General features: G+C 39.3%; 1 protein-coding gene across 1 annotated transcript in view; it reads right to left on the reverse strand.

The window, feature by feature from the left end:
* Positions 1-27,680, reverse strand: part of GNAQ (G protein subunit alpha q) — a 301,731-nt gene that overhangs the window by 69,884 nt on the left and 204,167 nt on the right. The window contains exons 3-5 of the mRNA XM_003782966.3: positions 21,875-22,029; positions 4,543-4,671; positions 1,873-2,002 (exon numbers count right to left, since the gene is read on the reverse strand). Coding sequence (XP_003783014.1) covers positions 1,873-2,002; positions 4,543-4,671; positions 21,875-22,029 — 414 coding nt within the window. The remainder of the gene's footprint in view (positions 1-1,872; positions 2,003-4,542; positions 4,672-21,874; positions 22,030-27,680) is intronic.

Here is a 27,680-nt window from a genome sequence, read left to right on the forward strand (position 1 = left end):
CATACATGCTTCTTTCATATTCTGTGTTGTTAATAAATGTAAATTTTATTTTACCAGATAGCAGATTGAAGAGAAATGATGATCTGCATAACAAAGGCTTTCCTTCCTCCATATGCTTTATTCTGACCAAAAACCTATCTCTTTTAGGTCTTCAGAGCAAGGATTATTTTTTTCTTTCATTTTTGCATTTCTTTAGGTCCCTGGTACCCAGTACACAGTATGCAAGTTGTCAAAGTATTTTTTTTTGTCTTGACCCAACATTTAAAGAAATCAGAAATATTATAATAGATCTGCTTCCCAAATATGCAGTATGCTTAAAATACTACATTATGGAACAATCAAATGAGCACAGATACAGACATTCAGATGGTTAAAATTCTGACAGCAATTGCCTAACTTACATTTTGATAACTGACTGTCATACATTTTCGCATTGTTTTAGGCAGTCTATTTTTACAGGTAGGGGGGCAACTGGCTGATAAACAAGACTCACTCTTGAATGGAATTCTTTGGTTGACTCGAAAGCCCATATACCTGCAACCAGGAAAGAGGCTGAAATGCATGAACAGGTAACTCTCAGTTCTTTATGAGAGACTAGTTCATGGAAACTTTATCAACCCTATACAGCAGTCCCTGTGTTACACACATCGGACTTACTCATGACTCACACTTATGAACAGGGGCTATTACCAGTAATAGGTAAATGTACCTGTTCTAACTTATATACAAATTCAACATAAGAAGAAACCTATAGAACCTATCTTGATTGTAACCCAGGGGCCTGTACACAAATGATATGCTATAGAGGACTAGATATGCATTTTAATGGAGATATGAATATTTACAGAAAAATAAAATGTTTAAAAGGATCAGGAAGCCAGGAATTCTTGTGTACATAAAAAACTGGACAGTATTAAAAGCATTATTAATATGCCAGATCTTGTATTAGTCAGCTGTCGGGATATCTCACTTCCTTCTATTTTCTATGTTATGTCTAATAAGTACTATTGGTATTAAGTCTGCAATCTCTGCCTCTAACGGGATATCAATGGCATCTTCTCCACTCCCCCTAAACACACACGCACGCGTATGCACACTGAACTCCAGCACAAAGGCAGTTTTCTACACCCTTTAATTATCCTCCATAATCAACTCTGACTCATCATCAAGCCTTTTACCATCCTCAAAATCCACATTTACACCTGCTAAGTTTTCCTCTCTTGGGGAAGAAATCATGACTCTGAATCAGTTCTCCAGACAGGCATATTAGGTTCACTTTGTCAATCGCCCTCTGTTTAGCAGAAACAAAATTATGTAACAGCCTGCAGAGTTCTCTAAGAGCAGAAAGGCCCCATCCCCAGGACACTGCCTGGCTCCACAATGAATTGATCTAGAGCCCAGCTGCAAAGTCATTCATGTTTGCCAAGAAAGGTTCTGGGTATGCTTTGGGACCCACCCATCACACAAACAATGATTTAAACAAAACAAAAAGCAAACAAAATAAAACAAGGTGACTCAGCCCAACATTCCTGATTCTGTCCTGTAGGGAAAAGGTTATACGATGATCTAATGATTAGCCTAGGGATTTCCATGTTATTTTCATTTTTAGAACCTCTGCATTGTGTTAAAAGTACAGTCGGCATCTAAATGGAACTCAACACACAAACCTGCCCAAAGTCTGACAGAGGAGCTCAGCACTCGGAGAGTGCCATGTGTTTCCACAGTGTTATTTTTAGTTATTTAAAAATCCTAAAATCAGCAGTCAAGAAAGCAACAAAGCCAGTTCACCCCATCCGCCACAACTTACTTCCTATCATTTATTTATAACAGGTGATCAAATGATAATCCACTGCCTGTCCGAAGAACACTTACCTCATTGTCTGACTCCACGAGAACTTGGTCATATTCACTAAGCGCTACTAGAAACATGATAGAGGTGACATTTTCAAAGCAGTGTATCCATTTTCTTCTCTCTGACCTCTGGCCCCCTACATCGACCATTCTGCAAGGTTAACGATACTCATATTAATAACATATAGAGAAAGATTTTTAAAAATCAATATAAACACAGAACTACTTACAAACTTAGGAAAAATATTCTCTTGAAAGACAATGGTCATCTAAGTCAACTCGATTAATACTTAAGGAATATCTGCTAATTTTCTGTTACCTAATAGTCATCGTCAAGACATTCTGGGTAAATAAATCATTGCGGTTATTAGAAAGTTACCAAATGTGTCTGAAAATTTTAACTTTGTAAAAAATATCCTTATCTCTGCTGAGAAAAATGGTATTTAAATAAGCACTGAAGAGTCAGAATGAGTTTTGTGTTAAGCCCTCCTAGCAAATGCTGAACTTGAGTTTCTTTTCCATTAAAATCAGAACAAAGATCCTCATGTATACCTTAAGGACTAGAGGTGACTGTAAATGCATTTCAAAGATATAAGGTCCTATATATTTCAATGTAAGTAACATGATGCTTTAACTAACTACAAACACAACCCACATGGATCCTTTACCAGGAGAGTAAGTAAGCATTCTGGATTATTTTTTCCTTCCAATATTGGTAACAGTATGAGACAGGTTCAGTCACGCCAGATAACATGGCACCATTAGCCTTGTGCACAAATCAACTTGCCAACCAGATGGAAGACAAGTGCTGTATAAAACATCAAGGTGCTACAAGGGGGCTCGCTTAAACCATTTCAAGGGTTTGTTTTTACCAATTCTGTGCTCAGTTGCTGCTCAGAAACCAACACTGACATTGATTTGAGTAATAACGTATAAAAACATCTAGCAGTGCTTTGTACTGAATCAAAGTTTCTTCAAAGTTTTGAATCCATATCTTGACTGAAATGTACACAATGTTCACAGGAGAAAAGCCTCTCAGAGAATGAGAGGTTTGGGTACTAAAGTTCAGAAGTAGCATTCTTCAAGCATTTGTTGAAAACCACATTTTGTTTCTGGTATCATCCTGCTGCCAGCCAGTATTAAACCTAAACGAATAGCTCAACGGTCTTCTAGTGATTGCTGCTAAGTATTCAAAGGCACAGGAGAAAGAGAGACCTATGAACTGTGGACATCAAAACTGGAATTCTTAGGTCTCTGGAAACACCAAAATACTGGCTCTTTCTTGATGGCAGCACATGAATAATATACTCCATATTTATAAAATCCTCAAACCCTATCATGGTAGGCCTTAGAAGATGCTTTTAATGATGATAGGAAATTATACTCCCAAGTCATTACTTTTATTGTAGTGCAAAAAATGTTCTTCAAAAGCTAGTGCCAGGAGGTGCCTGTGGCTCAGTGAGTAGGGCACCAGCCACATATTCCAAGGCTGGCAAGTTCGAGCCCAGCCTGGGCCTGCTAGACAACAATGACAAGTGTAACCAAAAAATAGCTGGGTGTTGTGGTAGGTACCCGCGTAGTCCCAGCTACTCGAGAGGCTGAGGCAAGAGAGTCGCTTAAGCCAAAGAGTTTGAAGTTGCTGTGATGCCACAGCACTCTACTGAGGGTGACATAGTGAGACTCTGTCTCAAAAAAAAAAAGAACTGAGTAGCAGAAATTTTTCCAAAATGCCCCTCATGTTATGTTTGTGTCCTTTAGGACAATGTATTGCAGCCAGATTTGACTAGAGGTGCAGAGATTGTTTAGAATAAAATACAGCGCTCTGTCAAAAGAAAAAGAGGGCTGACTAAGGAGAATCACAGGGTAGGATTACACAGTAGGGAGCTGAGCTGATACTGACACTTTCACCTTCACAGGGGCGGGCTCACCTGAGAAACTCAGCTCTCTACATCAATATTCACAAGGCTTCATTTTTCAAAATACCACATATTTGTATTCTAACTAAAAGTACAACTGACTGCATAATAAGAGTAATAAAAGTACACTGGTATTATTTCTCATCTTAAAAAAAAAGGAATGCTTCTGTCAAAGTATTATCCTGAGGAAACAGCTGTAGTGAAAGAGGATATAATATAACTTCATTCTATTTTGCTATACAAAGACACATACAGACTACGTTAACTAACCCATTTCAAAATCAGGTACTTTGAAAATTCTGAAACCACATATTTTATGAATATAAAACATCACATATTTTTATCACTACTGAAAAATCTGCATTGGTACCAGTGGACTTGGAAGAAACACCAATATGAAAAGTTTCCAACAACATATAATTTCTATTATTGACAGGGTTATAAAATCATTCATATCTTAAATAATTGTAAGAATATATCCATTATCCTCACGTTTAAAGAGATTCCAAAAATAATTCTAATTAGGACCTGATTTTGTTCAGTCACAAGCAAACTGAAATTTTAATGGTTTCTTGGTCATCTAAGTTGAAAGGAGAAACTCCAGTACATCTTTCTGCTCCTTCCTTTATATCATTTGTGTAACTAACAACAATAATAATTAGTATAGAGGCTATATTGCCTTAAAGTGTAAACATGATTTCAATATTTATAGAGTTTATCAACTCTACTCAAGAAATAAAAGCTGAGAAGTGGGTTTTGTGAACTCGGTTACTACCTGAAAATGACACTCTGTAAGTCAAAGGGATATTCGATGATCCCTGTGGTGGGGACTCGAACTCTAAGCACATCTTGTTGCGTAGGCAGGTAGGCAGGGTCAGCTACGCGGTCCAAGTCATTAAGATAGCTAGAGAAAGGAAGACACAATGAGAACGTCAGTGACAAGCACACCAAATCTGTCTATGGAAGACAAGGGCAAAAATGGATCCAAAAAGACAGGGGAAGAAGAGAAAGAAAAACACCAGAAAGGGCTACAGAAGTTTGGGGAAAAGAAAGATTAAAGTCAACCGTCCACCACGCAGAGGAAAGTTGTCCGTATTTCTCATCAGGGAGAACCCTACACCCAAGGCAGGGAGAAGAAGGAAAAGAAATTCAAATTAGTTCCCACTGTTTACTTATTTAGCGGTTCCAGTTGGTAAAGCAGGAGATTAAAACAAATAGCTTTTGAGATAATAAAATTACACATAAGGTCAGAATACCTTTTTTTTTTTTTTGGCTAGTTGATAGAACAACATCTGTTTTTTCCTGGAATGAATTTCCTTATTCCCTTAAGAGAAGACAACAGGATACCATGCCTTCAATTCTGTCCCTCATAATTAGGTATAAGCCTAAGTCACTCATGATTAATGTGAAATCACAAGATTTCTAGTTACTGCAGCAATAACAGGTCGGAGAGTCAGAGAGTCTCAACATTTAGTCCTCACAACCCTAACCCTAAATTCATTTGGTTATATTATACTTTTATATCCCTTAAAAATCATTTTGTTTTGAAATAATTTTAGACTCATTAGACGTTGCAAAAATATTACAGAGAATTCCCCTAATATTCTTCACTCAGCTTCCCCTAATGACAATATCCTACTTAATCACAGTATATTATCAAAATCAGGAGACTGATATTGATACAAAACTATGAACTACAGATCTAATTTGAATTTACATGCACCCATAATGTGTGTGTGTATGCAGTTCCTTCAGGGCTTATGGAGGACTGATTCCAGGACCTCTCACAGATACCAAAAATGAGTAGATGCCCAAGTCCTTGATATAAAATGAAGCAATATTTTCATGTATAATCTATATGTATTCTCTCTAAATCATCTCCAAATTTCGTATAATACTTATACAATGGGAATGCTATGTAAATAGCTGTTATCCTGCAGTGTTTAGGGAATACTAAGAAAAAAAAGTCTACACATGTTCAGCATAGATGCAAATTTTTCCTGAATATTTTCAATCAGTGGTTGGTTGAATTCATGAATTTGGAATCCACAGAGATGGAGGACCAACTATGTAATGGTGTGGAGGGTATCTAGTCTTACAAAATGTTATCTTATGTAGGGATTCATGTAACACCACAATGAGGACCCAGAACTGTTCTATCACCATGAAGAAACTGCCTGTTACCCCTGCCAGTCCTAACCTGGCAGCTACTCATATGTTCTCCTTCAGTGTAATTTTGCCATGTTGAAAACCTTTTATTCCATTCACGTTCTGTTCTCTCAAAGTACAAAAAGTAATTTGGAATGTTGAGAATGACATCATTTGATAGAACTGACGACAACCAGGTGAAAATGACTGTTCTGAGTGGCATCTTCTTGATGTCATGCAGCACCATGCTCCCCTTTGTCTAGGAGAGGATGGGGCAGGGACATGGTTTCAAAACACACAACTACAAGGTATATATAACAAAGTACCTAACTTGTGAACAAGATTAAAGAAAAGGTGGAAACATCAAGAGAATTAGAAAAAATTAGACCTTCAATTCTTATGCCCACGAACAAGAGACAATGAGTTTTGAGGTAATGAATATTTGCTGGCTAGCTGGCTGGATTTCCTATGCTGAGACAATAGCTTTAGCATCATTTAAACACTGTTTCTTAGTATGTCTATTCAAATGATACCCTTAAATTTGAAACTGAGTGTTTAAAAGAAATATGTTAAGTCTGTGAGAGTTACAGAATCATAAAACGGTAGGACTTAAGTCTGACATTAACCAAGAAAATTACTGCCTCTTTGATGGTATCAATTTTTTAAAACAAAAGAGTAGCAGCCTAGAAATTCCTACTGCAAATCAACTATTTTATATTCTAGTGGCCTTATCTTGAATACATCAATTTCTTTAGCTGGAAATTAGCTCTTTACTGCTTAGTAGGAACCAGTCTGGTATCTTTAATTAGTATAGAACTGGCCTGAGGACAAAGAGAGGGAGGCTGGTGAAATACTGGTGTGAAAGGCAGGAAGGAAATGCAAACATGGCCTGTACCTGAAATTTTAGTAAATATCTTGGCGTGGCCTTGAAGTCCTCTGATAGAGTTAATGTACTCATGATCATGGAACTGATCTGTATTTCATTCTACAGACGAAGTTAGCTCATTACATCATATGTACAACATCAACTGGCTACCCTGTACAGATGGAGTTTTCTAACTTATCAGGGCCTTGATCTAAAAGACTTGAACATGTATTTTGAAATCCACAGATCACTCTTTATTCAACTACTGTATATAAGAACTTATGAGTATTTCAGAGGAATCAAGGAACTTTAAGTTTACACTGGCACGTTTACTCAGAAATATGTTGCCCCACAAACCATTTCTGTTCCCATAATGCCATACAGAGAAGTCAGAACAGGAGGTTGCTAACTCTCTTATATCAGGCGCTATGGTGTCCTATGGTAGAGGAAAACTATGGCTTTCTGTTTCCTGAGGATGAACCAGAGTGCTTGCTACCATTCTATTTTAAAACACAGATGTTTGCACAGGGGAATTTAAAGAACCAGCACAGGAAGTGGGAAATTACCTGTCACATTGCTCAGTAGGAAGTTGGATAGTATATCTCCAATTCAGAAGGAGGAACTAAGCTTCCTGGAAAACATGCTCAGGTAAGATGGAATCAGGGTACACACCCAGCAACTGAGAAACCACTTACAAGGGCTTAGAGTCCACCACAGAAAAACCTGTCAACGGTATCTGTCCATAAATCCAGGAAGATATTAGCTGAATATCTAAAACATTCATAATTGCAAGAATACCTTTCCCTCCTCATCTTTCTTTTTCTCCTTTTCAATGGCAATATAGTTCATAGAGAATACAAAAATTCCATCGTGACAGCTAACTAATGCTGAGCGCTTGGTGCTTGCCAGGCTCTGTCTGTTCACTGCCTGGGTATCAACATGTGTCATGGCGAACACTCTACTACAGCTCTTACTTGACATTCTCTTTGCTTTGCCTCAGTTGGGTGGTGAAGACAAAGGCTCCCCTCATTCGGGATAGTAAAACAGTTAAATTAATCTAGTTTAACAAAAGAAACAGGCTGAAAGGAACTCCATCTAGCTCTACTAGTTGCCAAATACATCAACTAGAACCAAAACAAACCCCCAAACCCCAAAACAAGGCAAAGGAAAACAAAACCACCCCTACAACAAACCCCCTAACCAAACAAAAGACTACTCTCTCCTAGAGGGAAGTCTGGATGCCCAGGATTGAAGATGCATTGCAGTTAATTTGTGAAGCAAGAGAAACATGTAGACAACTAAGCATTTCATTTTTCACTGCAAAGAAGGAGACAGTGTGAAGAGCTTCTACCTGTACACCCCCCAAGCCCCCCACTCTGCCCTGTCAGTCTTCTCCTTATTTCAGGCTCACTGGACTCAAGAGGAAGGGGATTCACAGCACTATTTGCATTTCAGGTTTGCTAAGGGAAAAAAGCCACTCTATTCTTTTAGAAATGGCGGTATAGCACGATAAAACTAGAGCATCCTCATTTGCTGGTCATCCTCGCATTTTGAGAAAAAAATAATAGCACCTTTTATTTGAATTCTACTTTCCATTGAAGCACTTCATATTCCAAAGAACAACTATGGTGGAATATGGGGGATGGGTTCACGTTGGATTATTCCATTCATTTAACCTTTTAAAAAGAAACAGTGTGGTCTAAACAAATTTATATGGCAGAGTAAATCCAGAGAGTTAATTATAGACATAATTTGTTTTGTAGGAATGATTCTGAGTGGCTGCTGAGGTCATTCGCAAGGGTGTTGCTATGGTGACTAGCACAGGTACATTTCCAAGGCAATGTATGTGTAACAAGTGTCTGGCAGTAGCTCTCTGCTGATGTCAGGAGAGAAAGCTCCCATGGTATACCTAGAACTTATTAAGCATCTGGGTCCTGGACAAGCCATGTTTAGGGTATGTTAGAAAGCAGCAGGTTTAAATGCTTCCGGTCAAATTACTCCAGTTCATCTGTGGGGATTGAATAATGATTTTCCATTGCATTGAGACATTTGGTAATTGATAATTTGATTCAAAAAGAACAAAAACCTCAACATTCTTCCACATATTTGTCCAGTTTGCTACAGCTTTCACACTTGGAAGTCAGGGCCCAGAACTACCTTTCTCCATGGCCTAGCCAAGGGCCTGGGACACAGCAGATGCTCAACACATGACCCAAATTAAAACTGTTTTATGGAAAAGGCTGTATAGGTTAGAAGGGCAGGTTACAGCTTTTAGGGAAAAATATAGGTATAGGCAGGTTGTTAGCTACTTATCTTAATTTATTTACCTCTCTGGCTATTACCGGCCTACGTTATATAATAACTAGATTCTGAATTAATATGCCTCTGACAAATTTAAAGACAACATGGAAAGGAAAGGCATTATTTGTTTAACTTCATTAGTAATGTACTTCCTGCTGTTTTTTGGGTCCTGGCCACAAATGATATAATTTGTATGCCCATTTTATATTCATCAGTTTCAATCTTTCGGGCCTGAAAACTGTAATTCAGTGATGAGGAGGTGAGATCTTATCAACAAGACATTTGTGACACAATCTCTTTAATGAAAGACATAGGTTTTTGATGGTTTCAATGAAAAGTGAGGGGATAAGCAGACTTGTGTAGTAATATTTCAACAATTCCTTTCCTACTATGAGCAAAATGCAGAGTCATTTGGAACTCAACAACATAGTTTGACCATGACATTACTGTAGATGCTAAGGATATGGAGATTCATTCATTGGTCATGATCCTGGCCTGGAAAGCGTTTACCAACCTGTGGGAAGAAAATGGTTACATAAAAAAGAAAAACGGTGGAATTCATTAGGAATGGATGAACACTGCTATATTTTGGTGAGATTTTTGAAATAGAGTCTCACTCTGTTGTCCCTGGCTAGAGTGCCATGGTGTCACAGCTCACAGTAACCTCAAATTCCTAGGCTCAAGAGATCCTACGAGTAGCCAGTTAGTTTTTCTATTTTTAAATATAGATGAGGTCTGGTTCTTGCTCAGGCTGGTCTCCAACTCCTGAGCTCAAGCAATCCACCTGCCTTGGCCTCCCAGAGTGCTAGGACTACAGGCATGAGTCACCACGCCTGACCAACATTTCCATATTTGGGGTATAGTAATTTTCCAGGAATTTATTGGAATAGTCTCTAATTCTTGGTGATAATCCACAAAATGTTCTTCTGTAGTATGAATCAACTATATGAAAGATTTAAGGAAATCAAATCTATTAGATTACACCTTGTAATAGCTAAGTTCTTTATACATTTAACTTCACAATAATCTCTGGTTGTTCTAAATAAATTCAGAAACAGGATATAATCTACTACTTTAAATGATTAAAAAATATATGAAAGAAGCTCAACCTTCACTAAAATAATATGCCCACATCAAATTAAATATGCCATTTTCTCTCTTGAATATGCTTTTAAAAAAGATTCCAATTATTCCTTAATTTTGACAATAATTTGTCAATAGTTTTGAGCTGAACTTGAAATTTAATTTATGCTTCAATTTGACATGTAATGAAAACTTACATTTAGAAATATTTTTTAAATCAAAAAGAAAAATCCTTACCACCTCTGACTAGAAAGGTAATTGAAATCTAAGCCAAGAACAGAATAGAAATTAAAAATTCAAGCATTAGGGAGAGTAGTTGGTGGGATGACACCTACAAGTGCATCTTACAAGGGTACATGTGAAATTTACTAGGTGTAGAATATAAATGTCTTAACACAATAACTAGGAAATTGCCATGAAGGATATGTCGACCAGTTTGATGAAAGCATTTCAGATTATGTGTAAAACTAGCACATTGTACCCCATGATTGCATTAATGTACACAGCTATGATTTAATAAAAAAAGGGGGGGGGGTGCCTGTGGCTCAAAACGGTAGGACGCCGGTCCCATATGCCAGAGGTGGGGGGTTCAAACCCAGCCTGGCCAAAAACTTCAAAATAAAAAAGAAGAAGAAACTATTAATACAAAAATAAAAATAAATAAAAATAAAGAAGAAAATATTAATACAAAAATAAATAAAAATTCATTGTGGGGCTTTTTTTGTTTTAATGAAGATAGAATAAAATTTAGAGAATATGATTTGACAAGTGAAATATATCCCATTACTACTAGGGTTAGACAAATTTTATAGGCTGAGCAAGGTGGCATGCACCTGTAGTTCTAGCTATTTAGGAAGCTGAACCAGGAGGATTGCTTGAGCCCAGGAGTTCAATAATCATACCTGTGATACCTGCACTCTAGCCTGGGCAACACTGCAAGACTCTGCAAGAGCCTGCATCAAAAGGGGGCGGGGGGGCAGTTATACCAAAAGGGAACAGTATCTGCAATACTAAGTGAAAAAAAAGACTCCTCTGACATTTGGTGCAAATCCAACCAGGAGAGAGAGAGAGAGAGAGAGAGAGAGAGAGGAGAGAGAGAGAGAAAGAAGGAAAGCAAGAAAAGAACATCTTGGGGTATTTAACATACCATGCTATGGGGAGTGTGTTGGGTGCTCTTCATCTTATGTAAGGGAACCCTATGGAAAGGCTGCATTTACAGTTCAAGTCAAATATTAAGATGAAGTTAGGGGCACAGAAAATGATTCTGGATAAGCTTTCAGATTTTTAATTATTGAAAAGAAGGTTAGAAAAACTAGGGCAACTTCATTTAAAAAAAAAATTAAGAAGACCTCATTGTGAGAGGAAAGGCCTTCAGGGAGTTGAAAGCTAGATCATGCCGTGAGATTGTATTTGACAGTGTCAAAGGCAATAGAGGCTAAGGAGAAATCAGAAACACACAGTTACTATATCACTATATAGTAACCACTATAAATCTACATTTAGATCTTTGTGGCTCTGTGACCACAAAGATCTAAAGGAAAAACGTGAAAAAACTGTAAAGTGACTTTAAAAAACTGGAGAAATAACAGTTGTGCAAAACCACTGTCCTATGTCAAGTCAAAGTTTTGGTGCCATCTTCATCTTGCAGATCCTACTGCTGATATGAGCCCTGCTGGTCATCTGGTTAGGCTGGTTACCACACAGATTCCTCATGGCACAAAAACTTCCATCGCCTAAAGAGCTCATTTTGTAGAGGGCAAATCAAGTTTTTTCTCTTCAATACCTGGCACTCCATGATTCGAATTCAAGGAGGCCCAACGCTTACTATAGGTATTGTGTTCATAAGAACTGATTTTTTTCCAATACCAAATTTGTTTAAAACAAGGATCACTTGGTAGTAGCAGGTAGGTTATAATCCATAAATAAAAACTGTTCCAGGGAGGCCAAAACCTAACCCAATTCAGAAAATTAGATTTTAAAAACTAATTTAAATACCTCCTAGCAAGATTCTATCACTGCATTTGGTAAGTAGTGTCAGGCTTTTAGAAATGTTATATGTGGAAAGTTATTCCAAATGTCTAATGCCAAATGGGAAGGGGTCAGACAACGAAGTCTCTGTCAGACAGACGCCAGAGTCAGGGACAGGACTGGGCTCCCAGCAATAGATGCTCAAACAAGTAAGTTAACCTTGTAATTAAAACCAAAGCCAAAACAGAGGAGCAGACAGAAAGAAACAGGGCAGAGAAAGGAGAGGAAAGAAAGAGGCCTTTTTCAATTTGCCTATTTGGATTTATTTGTCTTTTATATATGACTACTTTCAAAGCTATTCACTAATTCTGATACAACTCTAAAATATTAATACCCGAAGGCTACTTTTTATTCCAGTCTACCTGCCTTGAAATGTGCTAGTAGTGTCTGATTCAGTTAATCGACACCTATTTATTTGGAATCTTATATGTTGAATTCTAATGCAGTGTGTAGGACAGAAGGGGGTTGGCATAGGAAGCTGGCATAAAATACGTTAAAATATATTCTCTACCCTTAGGGACGTCAGGCTACCTGGGAAGCAAAGCGAGCACAGATGAATCAATTAAGAAACAATTAAGTGCCAAATTGTGAGCTGCTAACTATGAATGTAATAAGAAGGAAGAGATGATTATGAACTGTAGTCACTAGAGAATAGCGTACAAAAGAGGTGGGGGATGAGTTACACTGCGTACAGAATGGGACTTGAATAGGCAGAAAGAAGAGAGAAGAGAGATCAGAAGTTAGGAAAGTCACAAAAGTTCCTGTTCTCTTATTATTCATTCAACAACCTTGACAGAATGCCTACAATGAGCTAGGTACTACGCCTAGCAGTGAGAGTGAACCACAAAGAAAAAGACGCAAATCCTGTCCTCAGGAGCTTGTATTCTAGCAATGAAGCCAAATGTGCTATGACCATATGACAATGCGGATATGACGTACATCATAAGAGCAGTTCCAGAGATTGCGGTCAAGAGTTACCCATGAGCAAAAAAGGCTTTTGATTTAAGTTCTGATGTGGTCATGTCATCTTTACTTGGATATTGGTTCGATAGCATCCGAACCTTGATTTTGACAAGGATGATCAGGTCTGAGAAGCTGTTCATGCCAACTTTACTTAACATGAACTAATTATTGACCAAAATTCAATTCATGAATAAGAACATCAGAGTCGGCAGTGACCTAAGGTGGCTGACTTGGTATGCACGGAGTTAAAAAGGAAGCATAGTCACGTTACCTACAGATGGCAAAGTCCCTCAGCTCACACACTCAGGATGTGGGATGTCTTCTAGTCAGGGCCCTTAAGAAAGCCTATCTGTCCTACCTTTGCTTCAACTGACCCTTAAGTCCTATTCCATTCTCCTTAACCTGCAGCAAAACAGTATTACCAGGTATTACGATGAGGCAAAAGCCAAGACACAGGAGATATAACCCTTGCACTCGGGGGACAGATTGCTGCAATGAACATTTTTGGTCACTTAGACCTTCTTCTTTAATGCCAGATACTCTTTGCGTGTCTCTTAGAGGTACTGCTGGGGAATACAACCTAGAGCTCTCTGCTGCTTGCTTCCTACCAAAAGTTTTATTGTACAAAGTAATATCTGCAGAGGACTGATGAAAGAACACAGGCCACCCACTCTCTCAGGACTCTGAAACTTATCTCGGAGTTGAGAGATGGCAGTCTTAAGCTAGCTAGGTTCTATCTAACTGGTGGAAGCACAGTTCTGCTTGCCTTTCAACAGTCATTCTTCTTCTCTAAGTGGGGTTCAAAATTTACAGTGTGTCTATTAAGTGCAAGGCACGTTTGCTTTCTCATTGGGTGCAAGGCAGGTATAAACAATATGTAAATGGATGAACACGAATGTGTTCCAATAAAACTTTATTTGTAAAAACAGGCAGTAGGCCAAATTTGCCAATCCCTAATAGCACCCCCAGCTTTAGCTGGTCACAACACCATCCTGAATAAAGTGGCTGGAAAGACCAGTAAAGAGGCTAAAGTCCTGAAAGAGGCCAAGTGTTAAAACGTGAGCAAGCTGAAAATGGACAGAATGAGCCTTCCTTCCAAACCCATTTTGCTCTTAAGGCAGAGGGAATGACTGGCAGACAGGCCAACCCCAACCCCAGTCCCTTTCCCTGCTCCTTCTCTCAGTTGAAGGTTAGAATGCAGTTAGCACATCTAAGCCTTATATTTTACCCCTAAAAGCATTCTGGAAAAGGGAATGATAAAGATCACATCTTAGAATCTTCAGAGTTCACTGTGGATGACACGATTTTTCTTTGGTTTTGTTTCTTGGGATTTTTTTTTTTAATTTGTTTTACTCCTGCAAAAGGTTATTAGGAGATGTGGCTAAATACATAACAAGTAAATATGAACAAAATGAAACCCTATGCTGTTACTATCATTCTTAAAGAAGGAGGAAACAAGATCCATGCCTTCCTCTGAGATAAAGATAGCATTTTTTTTTTTTTTTTTTGAGACAGAGCCTCAAGCTGTCCCCCTGGGTAGAGTGCCGTGGCATTACAGCTCACAGCAACCTCCAACTCCTGGGCTCAAGTGAGTCTCCTGCCTCCGCCTCCCAAGTAGCTGGGACTACAGGCGCCCGCCACAACACCCGGCTATTTTTTGGTTGCAGCCGTCGTTGTTTGGCGGGTCCAGGCTGGGGATTTGAACCCGCCACCTTAGGTGTACGTGGCTGGCGCCTTAGCTGGTTGAGCTATAGGCGCCGAGCCAAGATAGCATTTTTAAACATGTCAAGAACAATTTCTCTGTCCATTCCATTTCGAGGTAAATTTGGGGGATTCAGGTTTCCACTTGACTTCATGGGATAATGATTTCTCAGATAAAGGTAGTCTTCCGTAGTAGAATCAAAAGGTTTCAGAATTTAGGAGGAGAATTTAAAGATTACATATCACATGCCATGTCTGAGGAAAGTGAAGCTTACTTAGACAGCTGGACTATGACCTAATATTCTCATGATACGATGGCCTTATCTGTCTTCAAAAGCCTGGAGCAGGTTTAAACTTATTTTAAAATCATCAGATAAAGAGGAAGGTCGGGATGGCTACAAGAGCCAAACCAATACACTGTGAGATTAAAATGTTTGATTTATCAGTCAGCAACTTTTAGCAAGGTACTTCCTCAAAGATTTGGCCCTAGATCAGGAAGATCTTACTGCTCTACCTCTGTGCCTTTTTTTCCTTGAGTTTCTGATTTACCTTTTGCATTTTAAATTCAACATGGTACATAATATATGGGTGCAGGGTCATAATCAGATGTGTTTAAAAATCTGAGCATGAGCTTATAAGAAACCTCTACTACTGACTTATGCCCAAAAGCCAAGTTATTGAAGCACTTTGGCATTATGGACTTTGGATCATGTGAAAATTTCAAGAAGATGTCTGATCTACCAAACTCTCTGGAGGAGACTTCAGTAAAGTCCAAATTAGAAATTATTTGGTCTCTTAGGATGAATGCAGATAGAGCAGTCTTTAGCCAAAGCCTGCAGCATGAGGACTTTTCCCACTATATGCCAACATGACTGAGATTTTGTGTTCTGCGCTAACATCGGGGAGCTTTTGGTATCGTACACAGTAAACTCATTTGACCTGATGTCTCAGTATATTAAAGCAGGTGGTGAACTCTGGGGGAAAGAAAATAAACCTACAGCCATCTGTTTATTGTGCTCTTTATCTAAACATATTCAGAGCTCTCGAGCTTTTTTATCAATAATGGAGAAGTTGATAAAGGAATCTATATAACTCTCCAAGATCTTAGAATGCTTTTTTAATCTTTCATTAAATAGAGTTGGAAGAATTCACCAAATTAAAGCCAATTGGAAACTTATTCCACACTGCTTATTCATTACTTGGTATGTAATTACCATCTCCTTGCATCTATCATTGCTGCCTGTCCTTTGAGCCATCTGATTGCTTATTATGATAGTTAAGTTGGCTAATCAAAGTAGAAAAAAGGACATTCAAATCATTTTATCATGTCCTTCTTATTGGTTCCAGTGATTTGGTGGAGTGTGTGGTGGGGCGGAGAGAGGGCAGGTGGATTAAAATAAACAGCCTTGGGTGGTGCCTGTGGGTCAAAGGAGTAAGGCGCCAGCCCCATATGCCAGGTGGCGGGTTCTAACCCAGTCCCGGCCAAAAACTGCAAAAAACAAACAAACAAACAAAAATAGCCTTTCTAGATTATCTATGACTTAGAACATCTTTTGGGTTAGCAGGGAAAACTGATGCCCAGCTAAACATAGCTATGTTTCCCTCAAGGTAACAAAAAAATCTACTGGGTTTGTCTTCTAGTAATTTCTATGTAATTTTTCCCTCCTGACCTTATAAATGTGAAACTACCTGTAGAAAACATAAAATTTGTACCTTTTATGGTGACTTATAAAACAAGTATTTACCTATCAATTCATCTATCATCTATGTATCTGTTTAACAACTATCAATCATCTATCTAGCTTCCATCCATCCATTCATCCTCTGTGAGGTTGTATTTTACAGTGGTTAAAAACACAGGCTCTGAAATAAACAAGTTTGCGTTCAACTCCTACTTCTGTCACTTACTCATTATGTAACCTTACTCAACCTGAGACCTACTTTCCTCCGCTGTTAGATGGGAATACTAAGACATATCTACTACTGTGGGTGGCTTTGAAGACTGAATGAAATAATGCATGTAAACGACAAAGCACAGAATCTAACACACTAAAAATTCAGTGAATCGCAGCTATATTATTGTTTTTCGGAGTAGAGCTTTTCACATCTCAGGCCTTCAACAGAAGCAGGAAAAAAGATTTGAATGTCTTCAGCTCTGAAATGTCATAGTTCATCTATGAGATGGTATCAAAAAGAAATAGTGCCTTTACCACAGTCATTAAAATAGTGAAAATTATCCATCTATTATGTTATTTAAAACATCACTTGTGAAGGTCAAACAGACATTTGTGAGCTGTCTAAATTATCTATGTGAGCTGTCTAAATTATCTATCTACACTGTTAGGGACTGAGGGTGGAAGAGAGAGATACTTCAATGAATGTGATAACAGATATGACAGATATGTATGAAGTATTAAGGTAGATGACAGTGCAGGGGTCCTCCAATTTTTTAAACAGGGGGCCAGTTCACTGTCCCTCAGACTGTTGGAGGGCTGGACTACAGGCCCCAGGATGAGTTGGCTGCTAAGCAGGACAGGCAGCGGTAGCAAAAACACCCGGCGGGCTGGATAAAAGTCCTAGGTGGGCTGCATGTGGCCTATAGTGGGCTGCTATAGTCCACTGGCCTATAGTGGGCTGCTATAGATAAAAGTCCTAGGTGGGCTGCTGCAGGCTATAGTTTGAGGGCGCCTGACATAGTGGCTTACTGCCATTGGTGCCAGGCAAGGTTTTCAGGGAGGGTGACTTGTGAGTTGAACCTTAAATGATGAATTGGGGATCATCAGATGGAAAAGAAGATGTTTGTGCTTGGCCTCTGTTCTCAGTATGCCTGGTAACTGGCTTGCACTGAGAATTAGTGATGTTCAGTACACAGGACCTGCATCTTTGCCAGCGCTGTCTCTGCAGCTCACAGAGCATCTGCTCTAACTGTACTGGAGAAATGTGTGGAATATGGTAGTAAATGAATGACTCCACTAGGCCACAGGTCTCACCTCTGAGGTGAGATGGCTAAAGAAAAAGTAAAGTGCCTTGACTAAGGTAGGGAAGGCTAAGGTGACTCTCGCACTCAGGCCTCCTGACACAGTGGGAGGGAGGCGAGGCAGCCAGGCTGCTCGGCACTCATCTAGAGTACTAAGACATTCCTGGAAGAGATCAGAAACATGGGCCAGTTAACTCCGGTCCCTATATACAACTCCTTACATACAGGCAGGAACAAAATGGTTCTATTTCCCTTAAAGTAAACAGAGTATTCTAGGGAAAAGGAGGAAATAAGCCAGCAAACAAACCTCCCTAGGTTTCACTTAGCTATAGGGACCAAATGTCTCTGCTTGTCCTGGAGATTCCCAGGTTGAGCCTGCTACATCACTGAAATTATTATTACCAAAGCCTTCCGTTTCAGCACATCCTGGTTTGAATGATAAATTATACAATCACCATGCATTTAGTCCATGGAATAAATTGCAGATTTTAAACAAAAGATTGAAACATACACTTTTCCAATCAGAAACCAAACAGCACCACTGAAGAGAAAATCTACTTTACAGAAGAATGCCAATGAAGACCTGTGAATAAAAGTAGCAAATCATTTTTTTACAAATCTAATCCTAATGGGATTATTAAATCAGGTAAGAATAATTAATTAGAATAAATGTATTAGGTGAAGAATCAAAGGGGAACTGGACTCAGTGACAAAGGAACATGGCAAGAAGAAAAATACAACTTTTATAATGGGGGGTGCCACGACCCTAATACTGTTGCGTATCTTAACTTCTCGATGACTACGGGCAAGCCAGTATATAACATCACCTCTGACGTGGTCTAGGTATGACATTTAACTTGAACCTAACATAGAGTTTAAATGTAATTTCTAGTTTACAGTAAATCCACGAGCTACTGGAACAAGTGAAATCATAGTATAAGAAGCAATCAGGCAAATCTAGGCCAATCTCTTGAAGATGTCAGTGAAATGCAAAATGGGTCTCTGCTAGATTAGGAGAGCCTCAAGGGACATGACAAACAGATGCAATGTGTAGTCCTAGAATTAACCACCTCTAAAGGACGTTTTGGAAGAATGTGGGAAATCTGAGTATGAGCTGCTTATAAAGTGATAAAAAAGAATGGATTATGAATGTTAGGGATACTACTGTATTATTTCCTATGTAGGAAAATGTCCTATTTTTTTTTTAAGAGACACGTACTGAGATGGCAAAGTATATAAGGACACGTTGCTATAATTCACTTTATTACTTCAGCCTAAAATACGGTTCAAAAAGAATTAGGGGTGTGTGTGTATATACACACACACACACACACATATATATATATGCGCATACACCCACATATTTATAATTTAGAAAATCAATTTCTCCTCATCCCCACAAGGGGAAAGCAGAGATCATTAAAGAGTGATTACCCAAAGGGTCTGGATCAGCCTGTGCCATTGCCCGTCTTGATCTGGCTCTACCATAAGGGATGCGCCCACAAAGCAGATACGTTTCTGTGGTGGATTCAGCCTGTACTGACAGAATTCTGAGATGACGCTTTCCCCAGGTTCACAGCACTGACAGGGGCTGGAGAAACTGTCCAGACTAGAAGACAGGAAGATCCGGCAGCATCCAGCTCTTGTGCTAACTGCTGGGAATGCGGCTAGAATCTACAGACCGAGACAAGAAGGGAATGCCATCAAAGGTGTGATGAAGTTTTGTCTTAGAATGCACCCACAGCTGCAGATACAGGTGTCCCCAGTACAGAGAGGAATCTTTCTGAGGCTCTATCACAGGAGCAGGAGGCAAACCGTGACTGGGAGATCTAACCTGGGCAGCCACATATTTCAATTATTAGCTACAGGTGCTCTGATTCCCAGTGGCCGGTCTCTTCATAGTGAGAAGAGTCAGAAGAACAGAACAGATAGGGAGGGAAGAGATGAGGTAAGAGTTAAAGTGAAAAGATAGGGATTAGAAGGAAAACGGTGACAGGTGAAGAATTGATTAGTAAAATGTAACTTCATGGCTCGGCGCCTGTGGCTCAAGCGGCTAAGGCGCCAGCCACATACACCTAAGGTGACGGATTCGAATCCCCAGCCCGGGCCCGTCAAACAACGATGGCTGCAACCAAAAAAAAAAAATGGCCAGGCATTGTGGCGGGCGCCTGTGGTCCCAGCTACTTGGGGGCTGAGGCAGGAGACTCGCTTGAGTCCAGGAGTTAGAGGTTGCTGTGAGCATGGTGCCATGGCACTCTATCCAGGGGGATAGCTTGAGGCTCTGTCTCAGAAAAAAAAAAAAAAAAAAAAAAGTAACTTCATAATGAAGGATCAGTTGGTAAAGGCCAGGGCAAGACATCCTAGTAGCAAAGAAAAAAGTAGAAAGGATTAAAAAAGAGCCAAAGAGATTCCAAGGTGAGGGTGGAGGGGTAACAAGCAGACAGGAGACGACATGGTGAGCATGAGCGGGGCTGACAGCTAAGACACAGCAGCACCACCCGGCAGCACCACCCGGAGGCAGGGGGGATCTGAAATGTCAAAGGAAACAGAAGGACAGAGGGAGCAGGAAGTAAAAGAAAGACAGCTGGTCAGAGGTTGAGGGGGCAGAACTTGGAACAGACAAGAGCTAAATGCAGCTTTTCCATCTCTGTACTCTCAGAAACTTGTATGGTGGGAGCCCAGGAGGAGAAAGGAACAAAGGGAGGAAGACAGAGGCAAGAGAATGGGTGGAAGCAGTGAGGGAAGAAGGCACAAGAGCCCAGAGAGCAACATGCAGTTGTGAAAGAAGGAAGAAGAAAAGGAACGTGAAAAGCACACATTCCAGAGGCACACGGGGGTTAAGGTTAGTTAAAGTACAATGGACATGGTGCTCTTGAGCACACTATGTCACATTACAGAAGTGTGTACTTCAAATTTACCAACTATGTCACATTACAGAAGTGTGTACTTCAAATTTACCATAGAAATACAGGAGATACTCTGACCAGGCAACATCTCTGTGGCTGATGTGAGTCGTATCTTACACAATGCCCAAAAGCAAGGTAAAAGCATAACTTGATTGAAAAAACAGTGCATAGCTGTTGGATCTTTCACGCACTACTAAGTGATGCCAATCAGCCTATCGGGCTCTCTGTTTTCTCCCAAGGGCCTGCTCTCATGCAGTGGGCCACTTTACCATAAAGTGAGGCTGCTGAATACTTTCCACCCATTCTTCTGTTGCCCAGACCCAAAACACGAGGCAAATACTGGATTAGTATAATTAACGTAGACAGAAATCTGGCTAAATACTACAAAAACAACCCCCATTATTCAGACGCCTGATTATCTAGATTGCTGACTACGTTGATTACATTAATCCAATGATTGCCAAATCTTTACTTTCTGTTGGATGAGATTTAATCTAGAGAATTAACACATCTCCCTAGGATGCAAATCTTTCCCAGGACACATGAGTTTGACTGACAGTTACAAAGTAATTCTGGAATGCATGCAGAATTAGATTCCTGACGCAATTTTCATGCAAAGGAAAACCTATCCATTAATATATAATAGAGGCTCTCAGAAAGCAGTCAAGGTTGTGGGTCTGAAAGCTGGAGAACAGGAAGTCTGACGTTTTAGGAAGCTATAATCAAACATTTTTGTTTACAGTTTCTAATATGTGTAGGTGTTTTCTAGCACATGAGTAAGATCAGAATTTGTATTAAAAATTATTATTACAAGATTTCAAATCACAATGGTGCATGTGTTTGAGAATCACTAGTTTGCAATTTGAGGGAGGAGACAGGTTGGTGAAATCACATTCCCAGATTCTTCAGTTTGTTTTTCAAACAGAAAAGAGCAAAGAAATAGCCTCCCTAATTCATGATACCAGTCCCTTATCATCTCTCTAGACTTCCGAGGTTGGCACAAGTCTAACATCTATACTTCCTTACTTTGATACTATATACACAGCACAGACTGCAGACGTTTATGGCAACTGCAGAGGACTTGCACACGAAAGCACAGAGAAAGCTCCAGAGGGTTTCGTGGGTAGATACTCACTATTTGGTGGAGTCAGATAACTGATACTCTCGTCGTCTATCGTAGCATTCCTGGATTCCAGGATCATTCCATAAACTCTTTATTGCATCTACATATGGATTCTCAAAAGCAGACACCTTCTCCACGTCAACTTCTCGAACTAATTGTGCATGAGCCTGTTTAAATAAAAAAAAAAGGTGGCAATTTTAATGCCTTTTCCATTACTTTCCAAATGCTTTGCACATTATGTTGCACACAATTCAGGCGACATCTTCCTTCATACAATAGTTTCCTAACTAGTTTATAACAAAGTAACACTTCATATTTTCTGTTTTTCTTAGAGAAAACAGTCTCACATCTTTCCCTCTAGAGCAGCAATTTTTAACCCGTGTGCCGTGGCAGAATGGTGTGCTGTGAGAGGATCTTAGGTGTGCTGTGAAAAAATTTAAAGATCAATATTTATATATTTTTTAAAAAAACTAATTTCTTTTTTTTGTTGTTGTTGTTGTTGCAATTTGGCCAGGGCTGGGTTTGAACTCACCACTCTCAGTATATGGGGCTAACACCCTACTCACTGAGCCACAGGCACCACCCAGATCATTATTTTTTAAAGAAGTTCAAAGCACAATAAGTATATTCTTGTTTTCATTCTTTTTTTCAAAACAACATAATTTAAGTGTGCCATGGAAGTTTAACTATAGGTTCAAGTGTACTGTGAGATAAAACAGGTTGAAAAATACTGCTCTGGAGTAAATGCTGAAGCTACTTAAAGTTGATTAGACAGAGGAAGGTGGCATGGTCAGCTCTGCTGTCAGAACAATGAGAATGTCATGCTACACATAACACTGTTTTTAGGTCATTATGATAATCCTAAGACAATTCTATTAAGGGAAAAAAGGCAAAATAATTATCCCTGTATGTTTATAGTTTACTATAATCAGACATATAAAATACTCAGTTCACGGGTATTATATGTCTCAGCAGAAACTAAATCAGAATCAGCAACTCGTAAGCACTAGTTTCTACAGTTTACTTTTAGGACAGAGTACGAAACCACTAGAAGAAGATTTAACATTGATAATTTAATTTGGACAAGTAACTCCCACACAAATTCTCAAACTGCAAAATAGGTATTTATTTTATATCTGCCTTACCTACATTCTCAGATTGAGGACTCTATTTAATTTTTTAACAATGAAAAGATCTTTATTATCTTCATTATACTATATTTAGAGGGAAAGAGATAAAGAGATTTAAACAATTTTTCAAACAGTATTGACATAAAAATTTTAGTCAACCCTCAAATAAGCTAGAATACACCACTAACAATGCCAATAAAATGTTTCATAGAATGTAACATACACACAAATTATATATGCATGTAAATCTACAAACATAAATGACTAATTACCTTGGAAACTAGAGACAGATGGCTGATAATTATTGTAATAGTCCTGAGTTTGTGCAGAAATATGAACTTTGTAACAAGGTTAGTGAATGGCTATCATGATGACATCATGGCCAAATTATTCATTTCATAGAGTATTAAGCAGATAGAATTTTAACAAATTGAATCCATGTCAGACCCTGTCTGGCACCCACTCTTTACCTTCCTTCTCTCCTGTAAGTGGGAAGGGCCCCATGTCAACAGACTGATCTTGACCTAAGGTTACAACAAGCTCAACACACAGAGACTGAAGCAATCACCTTTCTGGTTAGTTCTGCTCTGACAGTGACAATCAGCTCTTGTGACTGAGAAGCCCTACCTCTACTCTGAACCCTGATTTTGGAAATGAGTTCTGTACTGAGTCCCTATCTAGTGAATGTGCCTTGCCATCCCACCAGACCTCATCTGCCTGAAATCCTCCTCCTGAACCCACAGTCCAGGTGGGGCTCAACCTTTGAGAACAGAACATCACGGCTCCCCCAGGAATCCCGAACGCTACTCTAGGCTGCTCAGCAGCAGCTGTCACCCCAGTTAAACTCTGGGATTCCCTGGGGCTATTCCGGACCTGTCTGCTCTGCCTGCCCAACCGGGCTTCCTCCAAGCAGACAGGCATCCCCTCCTCTGCCCAACCTCAGCAGCTGTCTCCTGTCCTGCTTCAACCCCTCCCTTTGGCCCCTGCTCACTGAATACGAACAAGTTCTCTTAGTGTGTCCTGAGATACGACAATGATCATCCTTGATAAAATCCTAAATTTAATTCCCCTGTAATCCTAAATTTGATTCCCCATGCCCACATCTCTATTACAAAGTTTTCTTTTTCTTTTTGGTAACTTCCTTAGAGAGCTTTTGTTCGGAGGCTCTATCATATGCCATCGCTTGAAGGAATTTCCTTCCTGTCATTTTCTCCTCTCTCTTAAAAAAAAAATAAAGTGTGGCTCGGCCCCTGTAGCTCAAGCAGCTAGGGTGCCAGCCACATACACCTGAGCTGGCAGGTTCGAATCTAGCCCGGGCCTGCCAAACAACAATGACAAGTACAACCAAAAAATAGCCAGGTGTTGTGGCGGGTGCCTATAGTCCCAGCTACTTGGGAGGCTGAAGCAAGAGAATCGCTTAAGCCCAAGAGTTGGAGGTTGCTGTGAGCTGTGACACTATGGCACTCTACCCAGGGCAACATAGTGAAACTGTCTCAAAAAAAAAAAAAAAAAAGTGATCTTTGTGTTCTCTGAATCATAGAAATTCTACATTTTGCCTTCTGTTAATAGTTAGGACTTACCTGATCCTTCTTCTAACTATATCATGATGGAAAGCGTTGTGGCTGACCAGCTCTAATTCCTTTTGGACCCGAGTGAGCATACAACAAATAACTGGTTTAACTGCATAGATAAGTTGCCAAAGACAACTTACTACACAATCCTTAACCAACAAACAACACTTACATTAGCAGTGTGCATGTATTTGTATAATATTTGTTAGTTCGGTAGAATTTCCCTGAGCTAACCACCCAAGGGACTGTAACAAATGGGTCAACACAGGAAGGTGGTCACTGTAAGAAAGTAGGCCTAGAGTACTAATAAGTACACGTGGTACATGCTCGGTCTATGAAAATTAGGTCAACTATGGAGGTTCCACTGTATCTTCCTCCCTCATGGCAGTATTAAGTGCCAAGACATGCTCAGAGCCTAGCCGAGGGCCTGACACCTGACAGGTGCTCCATAAATATTTACTGAAGGAAGAACAGAATTTGAACAAAGTTGGAAATCAGAATATCTACCTTCTAGTTCAGATTTACCCATAACACTAGTCAAAACCTTCAGGAAAACTGCTTTATCTCTTTATAACTTAATTTACCCTGCCCATAAGATAAGGCAGTTAAACCAAATCACCTAAGGTCTCCTCTAGCCACAAACTGTATGACTGTAAATACATAATAAACATATCTACAATGCATAAGGGCATCAAGGAGGTAGGATGCTATCCCTTTAGGAGGATAGGGTATTGTTCAGAGAGATTGGACCTTACTATTTTAAAACCACACCTGACAGTACAGGGCAAAACACATACATGAGCAAACATGTACATGTGAATGGAGCAAGTACAGCTTAGTATATGGACTGAGGTCAAATGAGGTGTCAGGGAGAAGGTAAGATTTAGTTGGTAGGTTCAGATGAAGAGGCACAACACCTCTTCATCAGTATGAACACAGCCCCTGTGGATAATAAAAGTCAACACGGCGCTGCCTTTCAACCGTGAAACAGTCTTACAAGGATGCTTCATGTTGACTCTTAATTCAAATCAACTTCTACAGTGACAGCTGTAAAAACTGTCTCTGTGATGAACCCATAACTCCTAAGTGAAGAAACTTCTCCATCATCTGAGAAACCACATTGCCCTCAAAAGTATACCAATCACCATGTTGCTTCTGTCCAGGTCAGAATTTCTCAATCACTTTTACTGCCTCCTAAGCTTCGTTGTTTAATTCCTTGTTGTTTAATTAACCTTGCTGTTTTGGAAAATGGCATTCAAATATCTATCAACCGTAGCTGCATTTATGTAAGAGCTTTCATCTGAGGTTCCCTTAAGGTATTCAAAAGTATGACAGCATTTTACAAAATATACACAGTTTCAAAACTGTCAATATAAATGTCCCCAATGAAAACAAAGTCCTCTCAATTTTTTCTTAAAAAATGTTCTGTATGTGGAAAGAATATTTTTTAGTCAGAGTCGGAAGATAAATTAGATCCTTTTTTCTATTTGTCCAATGTCAAACAGTAGGGAAAATTACAAGTAATGACGCGAAATGAAACCCTTATTAATGAAAAAAAACATGATAATGAAAAGCAAAGAAGTCACTTCCAATATTACAATAAACAAGTCAATTACAACTGACCACCCTGTTTACTTTGAACACTGTGTGCAAAAAAGCAAAACAGGTATGCGTTAACAAATTGTATAAACAAAATGTACAATAAAATTCTATTTCATTTTATATTACCACTGGGTATACTGTGTGGAAATGTTTAATGATGAATGCTGGCATTCAGAATTCTTAGCAAGCTGGTGGCAAGCATTAGAGAGAACATTGTGAGACCTAAGTAGTTACTCTCAGGAACTCTGGCAGAATTCTAGGGAAAGACCACATGGAAACTGCAAGATGTGCCAATGTGGTAATGTCTTGTTTTCATGACTCCGTGGTCATAAAATTCAGGTAAATCTTAGACGTGTTGATATTTCCATGGTTGCTTGTGCAAAGGGGAAGATGGACTGAGGTCCCACCAAAGTGGGTCCTTCCCTATCCACAGAACGCCAAATTGTCAGATGAAATGAAAAAGTGACTTTGGAAAGATTTTCAACATCTCATTAGCCACTGGAAATGGCTTTAGACAGGAATGTCACAGCTATTCTGTTTCCTATGCTCCTGAGGTAGAAAACCAAATGGTAACATCCACATTTGCTGAAGCTCTCAGACACAAACACGCAGCTCTTTAGGCCTGCTTGTGTGAAAGGATGCCCAAGGCGGAGGACCTCCAAATCAGAAAAAGCCCCATCAGAGTCCCTTTCAATTCTGAACCAAGCTACACATCCTTCTGCTTTTGTTTTGTCTTGGTGCTCATTCCCATTTTGGTATTTGACTATGAAAAAAACCCTGCAAATTACTAAATAAACTGTAAAAAAAAAAATCCTAACTTTTTTTTTACTTTCTTCTGCTTGAAGGAAGTACAGAGTAAAATGAAGGCCACTGAAACAAGACAGCTTATGTTATAATCCCACCTCCACCCAGCAGCAGTAGCTGAGTGTGACCTTGTGCAAACTATTTAGCATCCTGAACCTCTGCTTCCTAATTACCACTCTCCTGATCTATTAAATGGGGTTAATAATAGAACTTATTTTGCAGGGCTAAATTACAGAATGCCTATAAAATACTTAAAGGCAGAGGCTGACACACGAAGCTACTAGTTACTCAAAAAGCAAAGAAAAATAGGACACGAAATATAAACCATGGGACAAATACCTACTAGGTTCTGTAACCTTGGCCAAGTCACCCAAAACTGAATTTGCTCAAACGCAAAATAACATTTTGGAGGCCCTTACTGGATGGATATTGGATCTCTGAGTTCCTTAAATATGCAAACCCCTCTTAGCATAAAATTTCCAGCGAAAAACTTCGATACAAACTATATTCACCAGCCTGCTTTGCCTTTTCTGACCTTCTTTCAGGTGCATTTATACTCAGGGCAAAAGTTGTTGCTGTGTCTTTTTTTTTTTTTTTTGGAGCATTACTGCATATGACAAAGAACAGCCAAGTCACACTGAGCTGCTGCTGGCTGGGTTCACATTGTGAGTGACTCATTCCCACAGAACAGCCTCTCCACACTTATGATTC

The sequence above is a fragment of the Otolemur garnettii genome, unplaced genomic scaffold (assembly GCF_000181295.1).
Source record: "Otolemur garnettii isolate 467f Iridium unplaced genomic scaffold, OtoGar3 scaffold00006, whole genome shotgun sequence".
Taxonomy (NCBI): Eukaryota; Metazoa; Chordata; class Mammalia; order Primates; family Galagidae; genus Otolemur; species Otolemur garnettii.